We start from the raw sequence: 9,525 nt of genomic DNA, 5'->3' as shown, positions 1-9,525 counted from the left end.
TGTGTATGTGTGTGTGTGTAGGTATTAATTGAACACAATTTTTTATACATATATATATATATATATATATATCATCCCCCTCATACTGCCCACCCCTTCCTCTACCTGAGCTTACTTCCTCTGCTTCTGGCGAACACTATTTTAGTAATAGTCTTTTTAAAAATATTTTTAAAGTTACAATATTACACATCCAAAAGTTAGGAAATATTGCCTGTGTAAATATTGCCTGCGTATTCTTATTTCTTTTCATTTAAATTGTGGATTTTGGGTTTTTAAATCAGAGAATATGTGATTTTTTTTAAACAGAGAAAACCACAATCCCTGTCATGTATTTAAAGCCTGTTGCATAGACTATATGCAGTGAGGGGGGCATAATAAAGTTACACAGGCAATATTTCCTAACTTTTGGATGCTTCATATTGTAACTTCAGTAATGTTGTTTTTAAAAATATTTTTGGGGCATTATGCAGAGTAATTGTTTGCTGACATAGCAATATTGGAAAATATACAGAGACTAGTAGTGCAAAGGCTTAAAAAAAAAAAAGGTCATGTCTGTCAGCATTGCTTGTGCTGGGAAGTATGTCACTCTGCATTTACCCTGAAGAATGTACTAGGTACCTCACAATAGGGAAATGAGGGCACAATCCTTGGCTTATGGGGCTAAAAGCTTTGGTGCAATGAGAAAAATAATGTAATAGAAGAGCAGCAGTGAAACTAAGCACTTACTCCACAAGCGTTAGTGCCTGGTATGATAGAGAAAAGAATAAGTGGACTTGTTGTAAACAAATAAGCAACTGAATTTGGTTTTTGGTGGCATTGTGGAAGAAGCAGGAGCAATCTATTTAAGGACTGGTGAGTGGCTTTCCAGACAAATTCAGAACGTGTATCCCCATGTGTAGGCAACAAAATCATTCTGGTTCTGTTAGTGACCTGTTTTTTTGTGAAACTAAGGCTATCTTTTCTCTGTTTTCAGAATATTGGGGAGTCAGAGATGCCCAGCGTTTTGAACCAGTTACTGCCAATGATCAAGTCTCATAACAAGAGAAAAGAAGATGACTATAATTGTGAAGACTTCCTTATCTTGCTGGTGTACATTTACTCTGTGGTTGGAGAAATTAGAGCTGGAAAAGTGCTGGATGAAGCTGAAGGAGAGGTGAAAAAGGCGCTAGTCCAGGCTTTTTGTGATGAGCCAGAGTTGTCATCTTTATTGCAGAAAATAACAGGTGAGTTTGTTTCAGTGCAATGAGAAAAGGTGTAGGTAAGAAATATATAGCTAATGAAAGCTTGAGAAGAGCTTGACTTGTCAGTGGCGATTAGGGTATGTGAATAAGCACAAGGATTTCCTGTATATCTGCTGTGCACAAATGCCAAATGCTGACAGGTTGTCCTGAATTGTGCTGAGTCTGATGAATGATTTATGCTTCTATTCTTTTTGTTAAAGATTGGTTAAGTTTGTGTGTTTTCATAAAGTAATCTTTTCAACAATTTTCCTTCATTGATCAGTGTAAAGTTGACCTTGGAAAGTCAAAATTAATTCTGGAAATATGCTAAGTGAACTATGGTTGTTTTGTGAATATTAAGAGCTGCTGTGTCTGCTGTAAAAAGAAATGAGTCTAAAACAGACACGGAGCTTTTTACTGAAATAACATGAATGTTAGCCTTTACAAATAGCATGCTAAGGCCTTTTTGGATGAACAATCTAATGGGATGGCAGTCCTACCCTGTAACTGCCATTGTTTCATGCCTAAAACATTTCTTACAGATTTTAAAAATAATGAGCTGTAGCACAGAAGTAGTATTTCAAAGCAGAAGGAGAGCATCAGTTCCCACCTATTACGGATTCATCCATCAAGCTACCAAGTATTTTTTATTTAGTTATTTATATATACTATGGTAGAGCTTGGGAGCCCTTGTTGCCAAAAGCCCAGGGTGCTAGCCTCTGTGCAAGCACACACAAAAAAAGATTGTCCTTGCCCCAAGGATCTTACACTGTGAAGGCTTCCATTTTGGTATAACTATACTGTTGTTGTTCCAGCATAAATCAGATAAGCAATTATGATAATACCTTTTTTCTCATGTAAGGAAGCCCTTAGCATCCCTTTTGCAAGCTCATTAACAGGAAAGGCATATGATTAGCATCTCTGTTCATCCTTAGAATCATGCTCTTAAGCTCGGTGATCTCAGTCTGTCATAGTTGGGAGTGGCAGGACGCACATGGCTGGGCTGAGCTACTCCCTCTGCTGCCCAGGCCGGACTGAGTTGGTGGAGACAGAGCCTGGGTGGCTTGTCCGGCAGGCAGGGTGGGGCAGGGGCTGCGTTGGTGGGGCAGGGTGGGGGTGGTAGATCCTGGGGTACCCTTTACTTACAAAAAGTGATCTTCACCATAAAAAGATTGGAGGCCACTGCTCCAGTTCATTGATTGTATGTGTGTGGATTATGTATGTACAATATAGCTCCATATTTCTTGCAGTCCATTTCTATCATGGTTTTTCAGTGTATGCTGAGTGTCTTGAGAGCTCTGTGTGGTTTCCAAATGACCTCTGTGGTATTCACTGCTGGATGCTGTGCAGGTCAGTCTCTGCTGTGCAGCACTCCATCTTCACAATTTGCACTTTTCCTATGGTCAATGTTTTGAATGTTTCCTAAGGCCAATTTTATAGCTTGCTTTAATTATGACTAGAGAGAGCAAATTGGGAAACATTATGCTAGTTAATGTTTACTTCTATTAAGGACCAGTGGGAGAAAATTACTTGGTTGAATAGAAACTTCACCCATTACCCTATGCAGGCTGCACAAGTGAAAAGCAGCATAGTTCACTGGACTACATTGGACAGCAGTGAGCATATTGTGCTTCTCAACATATTATATTATGTAGTGTCAAAGTGATGTTGTTGATGTGATGGTCCAAGAATTCTTGCTCCTCACGTGTTATGTGAAGAAGTTCTAATTCCTAGGCAATACCATGCGTAATTTTTAAATACCCAGATTTTCAGACCTATTTTTCAATGTTGGGCATCTATGGGCTTGTAGTTTCACAACCCTTAAGGTGATAAATCAGTAAAAGTGTTGAATGGCAGTTTCAATACAGATGTGGGAGGGAGGGAGAGGCTGCAGGCTTCTTTGTGTTCACATTTGGGAACAAATATTCAAAGCCGGTGTCTGAGGTACAGCCTTTGCATCTATTCTGAAGAATTATACTATTTGTTTCATTCTTATTTGAACACCTAGTGTTCTAGCTTTTTGTTTGCCTCAAATAGTTTGGAGGGTTTTAGCATTTGGCCAAAGATATTTAAAAGTTCACATTAAAGCTTTTTGTTTTAAGCAAAGGATATTATTACAAAGCTTAGTTAATGGTGTAATACAAAGCCATTTGTTCTGTGCAATCTTCCTGTATTTATATAATATGACAAACATATAATTAGGAGAAAAATCGTGAGAGTACAAGGATATCCACTTGAGATGCCTAAACTGTTTATTAGTTTATTACATTTATTAGTTCTAGTACACTTAGCCAGTATTTTTATTACCTGAAAAAAGTGATTGAAATGCTCAGAACTGTGTGTGCTCATACATGCATGTGTTTAGCAACGTAGAAGCTTATGCATGATCCATTGCCGGCTTGCTGGCAAGCCTTTTTGACCTTTTGCAATTCTGTGGTTTTTGTATCTCATTAAGAAGTGGCAGTTCACTTGGCTCAGCTAATAAAGAATGAATAAAAGCAAGCTGTAGGTGACACAAACATTTTACTGTACTGACCAGAAAGAAGGTTTAACTTACAGATACAAAAGCAGCTTTGGAAAGGGAACATTGAGCTAGATTTTCAGTTGCTATGAATTGACTTGTCTCCTTGAAGTCAATGCAGCTAGGCTCATTTATATCATCAGGGGATCCAGGCTATGGTTTGTAGCTGAGATATTCCCATTATCATCTCCTGAGTTCATGTTACATTAAAAAGAAGACAGGGCAGGGAATGGTTTGCTTATCAGTGGCTGCAAAACTTAAACTTGTGTAAATCCATCTTGGAATTGTCTCATGTCATGGGCCAAACAAAGAAATGTATTCTTGATCTCTCATTTGAAGCTTTGTCAAAATGAATAGTTAAGAAAACATTGAACTTTGCACATTTACACATTCAGATCATGGGAGACCAGAATTAGAACTGTACCGTTGCCACTTTGACTCACTAACCTCCCGTTTTGAAGGGCACCAACTGATACTGGAGTTCCTACAGCTCTCAGATCAGGGAGAGTGAAACAGACTTGCCTTCCCTCAATCATTCCTAGGCCCCAGTAGCTATCCTAACAATCCATTCCTGACTTGTGTGAAGTCTGCTCCTGTTGCCCCCTAACAAAGTTAGTCCTCTAGCTCAAGTAGTAGTAAATTGTTCTTACGGAGCATACTGTTAATGAGGTCCAACATAAATAAATAGTGGAAGATATGTGGCAGGTATAGGCCACCTAAATGCGCAGCAAAGCTAGGTTTATGGTTGAGGAACCTATAAATAAAAAAGGACCAAAGTTACAACTTCATAACATCAAAGAGGGGTAGATAGAGAAGCACCCTGGAAGTCATGACTTCTGTGTTATCTTCCTGGCTTTGCTATGGACTTAGTATGTAACCTTAGACAAGTTGCCTACTTTCTTTGTGTCTCAGTTTTCCAATGTGTAAAGTTAAGTGATGATACCATTTTTCTGTGAATGACTTTCGGAGTGACATATGAAAAGCACAGTGTACGTGGTATGTGTTAATAAAATCCCCTCTAACTTTCTGGAGCTTTGCACTGAATTTTCCAGATTCAGACCTCTATCTGAAGTTTTGGTTTTAGCTTCAATCAAAAACGATACCATGCTTGCTTTCTGGTTCCAGCTTGAATGAGGCTGTAATAAAAACCCAAATGTTAGCTGTGTTTTTGATCTGCAGCCCAGACTCCCAGTCTACTCTCCTTTGTCTACGCTTTCACTTGCAGAGTTTATAAGCTCTGCAGCCTTCATATATCTACATGTTCCATGCCCTCACTTCTCTTTCCTTTTAAAAGGTAAATTAAAGGAATAACCCTAGTATTAAAGCCTGTTGTTGATGCCCTTTACTAATAACGGCATGTCCTTTATTAATGTGGAAGATCAGGTTATCAGAAGTGAGGAATTTTTCCCACAGTGATAAGTGTGAATTTATTACAGGACATTTTATATTCTTTAACTGTATTAAATAGCAATAGGCTCTATCTACATGTAGAATATTTTTCCCTGTATAATTGCTTTGATGCAACTAGTGAAACCTGTAACATAGATGGCATATACTAACAGGAATAATTACACCAGTACTTTTTTTTGAGATATTACCAAATTAATTTAAAACAATATAAACCTTGTATTGTGGTGGTGCAGTTATACCTCAGTGAATGTCTTAAAGGGGACACTTTAAAACATGGATATCAAACATACAGTTTATGGGCTAGACGTGGCCCACAGAGGGGGACAGGGCCTGCTGCAGAATGAAGCCCTTTGGATCCACTGGGTGGATCCACTGGTGGCAAACCTAGCTCACCACTGCTGGCACTGGACTCTCACCACCACCACTGCTACTGCCATGGCTGCTGCAGCAACTGTCACATCCTGGTCTGCATTTGGCCCACAAGGAGCCCATCAGTCCAGTTCTGGCCAGTAACCCCAGGTGAGTGTGACACCCCTGCTTTAAAATATATTTTGATGCATCCCTCAGATAAGGTTGCATAATGAAAGAAATGAGACCTCTGGAACTTCCAAACTTCTGATTTCTTGACCTTCCAGCCTCAACTCTGCTTTAATACAACATATTTTAAATGGAAAAATGTTGAATATTTTGTTCTTTTGTCATGCCTTTTTTTGGAGAAGCTGAAAACACCTTTTTATTGGGTACATACAGATATTTGGGGAGGTCAGAGGAAAGTAAGATCAAGTTAAAAATGGCCACCCAATCTCAAGCAAGTCAGATTGGCAGAGAGTATTAGGGAGGGCAAGCAGGCTCTGGAAGGGAGGGAGCAGCTAGTGGGGAGGAATAGGGGATCAAGAGGGTAAGCAAGGTCTGTGGAAGGCACCAGGAGGACTGGAGGGGCAAGCGGGGTCCATGGGGAGGACTGGAGGGGCAAGCAGGGTCCACAGGGGGAATTGGGGGGAGGGGGACAGGTGCAGTCCATGGGGAGATCAGGGGCAAGTGGGGTCCACAGGGAAAATGGGGGGGAAGCAAGTGGGTTCTGCAGGAGAATCAGAGGGGCTAGTGTGGTTCCAAGGGAGTCCAAGGGGGTTCCATTGTGGGTCCAAGAGGCAAACAGGTTTTATGTGGGTTGATGGGGTCCAGGAAGGCTTGGAGGGATCAAGGGAACTAGCAGGGTCTGCAGGGGAAGGGTTTATGGGAACAGAGAGCTCTGCCCTGCCCTGGACCAGGAGCTATTTTTAGCCCCTGCCAACTCCACCCTATTCCACCTGACCTCCAGACAAACAACCCTCCCCCATCGTGCCCACCCCTTCCTCCACCCGAGTTTACTTTCTCTGCTTCCAGCGAACACCAGTAGAACTGACACCAGGAGCAGCTTGTGAAAGGGAGCATTTGGCAGGCTTGGTGGGGCTGGCTGGTCTACAGGGTGGGTTGTCTATCTGGGGGTGGGGCAAGAAACGGAGGGACTAAAAATAGCCCAGTGCCAGGGGAGTGGGTAGGAAAAGCACAGCCCCAGGGCTGGGGCCAACAGATGAGCTTTCCCAGCCCTAAGTGTACTCTGGGAACTGTACAGAAATTCAGTTAGATTGGTATCACCAGACCTAATCTAAGTTAGACTACCTCCTAGGTAGGGTTAGCTTAAATCTGGTCGCCCAGTTTTAGACTAATCTAAACTTCTTGAACTTCTGTACAGTTCACACTTAATTCCACCTAACTAGGACTCTAAGTGTAACATCTGCACCTGGGCGAACTAAGTTAGATTGGGTGGCCATTTTTAATGTGAGCTAATCTCCCTGAATGTCTGTATGTACCCATTGTTAATGAAACTAAAAGCAAAAGGGGAAGGTTACCTAGTAAGATGAGCAAATCGGCTATGCTTTGTACACTGTGCCCATTTGAAAGTATTATACGAATGCAGCTTCATTTCATTTAGCTGTTAAATAATATATTTTGTGGTGAAGTATCTTAATAATAGAATAATAAAACTGAATGTAACAGCTCTGAGATTTCTCGTGGCTGAATTTACAACAGACATACAGTCCTCATCACTGTTTCCAGCAGAAACCTTGGAAATCAGGGTGGGGGGAAAGATTAGACCAAAACAGCATTGTAAACTATAATAGAAAATGTTTTGCAAGAGAGAGTTTCTGTTTGGCAACTAGTGAAAAATAGGATATAAAATACACTATTTATTTCGTTATTGTATCTGTTTATTTAGATTTGTAAGTATACATCCAGAGCTCTGCACAACTGAAAACATATGCAAAAAAACTACTAATATCTTCACAAAATTCCAAATTATATGTAATTGTGTTCACTCAGGGAAAACCTTGAAGAACAACTGTACCTTTACGGGGAGCTTTAAAGACCAGCAGGCTGACTGGAAGTTCTGTTAGGCTGAATGGGAATCCAGATAGCTATTGCAGTAATTTTGACATTGTGGGGTGTGACCTGTAATTGGGTTATGAGAAGACACCTAATGAGACTTTCCTTCCACACATTCATCCACAGCTGCAACCCAATTCCGCATCACCCAAAAGCTGCTTATTGTTTTCTTCTTTGACTGAATCCCATACTTCTTTGCTGCCACAATGGAGTATTGATTGTAGGAATTTATTTTATTATATTTTGCTGTTTCATAGATTTCACAGACATGGCTGGAAGGGACCTAGGAAGATCATCAGGTCCCAGTCCCCCGCCCAAGGGGCAGGAAGTCAGCTAGGGTCAAAGGATCCCAGCAAGATAAATGTCCAAATGTTTCTTGAAAGTGTCCAGAGTAGGTGCATGCACCACCTCTGAGGGAGTTTGTTCCAGGCCTTGGGGGCTGGGACAGTAAAGAAGTTTTATCTTATGTCCAGCCTAAAATGGTCTTGCAGGAATTTGTGACTGTTGGACCTTGTCATCCCCTCAGATCCTGATGCACACCCCTTATGTACTTATAGGCTGCCACCAAGTCACCCCTGACCCTGCGTTTCTCCAGACTAAAGAGTCCCATAGCTCACAGTCTCTCTTCATAAGGCCTGTTCTCCCTCTGATCATGCATGTGGCTCTCCTCTGGACTTTTTCAAGCTTCTTCACATCCTTCCTAAGTTGTGGAGCCCAGAACTGGATGCAGTACTCCAGCTGTGGCCTCCCCAAGGCTGAGTACAGCGAGAGGATGACATCCTGTGTTGTGCTTGGGATGCATCTGTAGAAGCAAGCCAGAGTTTTGTTCACTTTGCCAGCTGCAGTATCACACTGCTTATATTCATCTCGTGGTCAGTCATGACCACCAAGTCTCTTTTAGTCATGGTGCTAGCAAGCGTAGCATTGCCAATCCTATAAGTGTGATGCCTGTTTTTATTCCCAAGGTGGAGCACCTTCCATTTCTCCATATTGAAATGCCATCGGGTTTTCAGCTGCCCACCTTGCAAGCCTATCAGCCTTGATCACCAGCCTATCCTCAAGTGTGGACAGTCTTTCCCAAAGTTTGGTGTCATCAGCAAACTTGGTCAGTCCACTTTTGACACCAGTGTCGAGATCGTTTATGAAGACATTAAAGAGTACAGGTCCAAGAACAGAGCTTTGGGGGACACCGCTAGTCACCGAGTGCCATGATGATTCAGTTCCATCAACTACCGCTCTCTGGGTCCGACTTCAAAGCCAGGTCCCCAGCCATCGGACTGTGGGGTAGTTGAGGCCACAGTTGCCTAATTTTTCTGTGAGGACATCATGGGACACAAGGTCAAACACTTTTTTAAAGCCCAAATATATGATCTCAACCTCTTCCATTTTGTCCAGGTGATACGTCACCTGGTCATAGAAGGAAATGAGATTGGTCAAGCAAGACCTACCCACAACAAAAGCATGCTGGCTATCCCTCAGAATGTTGCCTTCTGTTAGCCTGTCAAGAATGGTTTCTTTAATATTTTTTTCAAAAAACTGATTGACCTGTAGTTTCCTGGGTCTTCTTACCTCCCTTTCTTGAAGATGGGTACCACATTGGCCCTCTTCCAATCTTCATGTACTTTGCCCGAGCGCCATGAGTTCTTGAATATCCTCACCAGTGGCTGCACTATGATGTCTGCCATTTCCTTTAGCATTTTTGGGTGCAACCTATGCAGACCAGCTGATTTATGGGGGTCCAGCCTCTCAAGATCCATGCCAATGGTGGGCATATATTCATCTTCTTCCTGGTTATCCCACATCATGTTCAACAGGATGGTCCCTTTGGGCTGGTGAAAAACTGACACAAAGTAATTTCATAGATTTCATAGACATTTGGGCTGGAAGGGACCCCGGAGGATCATCGAGTCCAGCCCCCTGCCCCAGGGGCAGGAAGTCAGCAGGGATCAT

At 41.9% G+C, this 9,525-nt stretch overlaps 1 protein-coding gene across 1 annotated transcript in view; it reads left to right on the top strand.

Annotated features, from left to right (window-relative positions):
* Positions 1-9,525, top strand: part of SCFD2 (sec1 family domain containing 2) — a 387,294-nt gene that overhangs the window by 193,911 nt on the left and 183,858 nt on the right. Inside the window, exon 5 of the mRNA XM_019552868.1 lies at positions 974-1,223. Within this exon, the coding sequence (XP_019408413.1) occupies positions 974-1,223 (250 nt within the window). The remainder of the gene's footprint in view (positions 1-973; positions 1,224-9,525) is intronic.

Source organism: Crocodylus porosus, unplaced genomic scaffold (assembly GCF_001723895.1).
Source record: "Crocodylus porosus isolate Cpor-Errol unplaced genomic scaffold, CroPor_comp1, whole genome shotgun sequence".
In the NCBI taxonomy this organism is placed as follows: Eukaryota; Metazoa; Chordata; order Crocodylia; family Crocodylidae; genus Crocodylus; species Crocodylus porosus.
The sequence above is the reverse complement of the archived record's forward strand: the minus strand, read 5'-3'. Positions and strand labels throughout refer to the sequence as shown.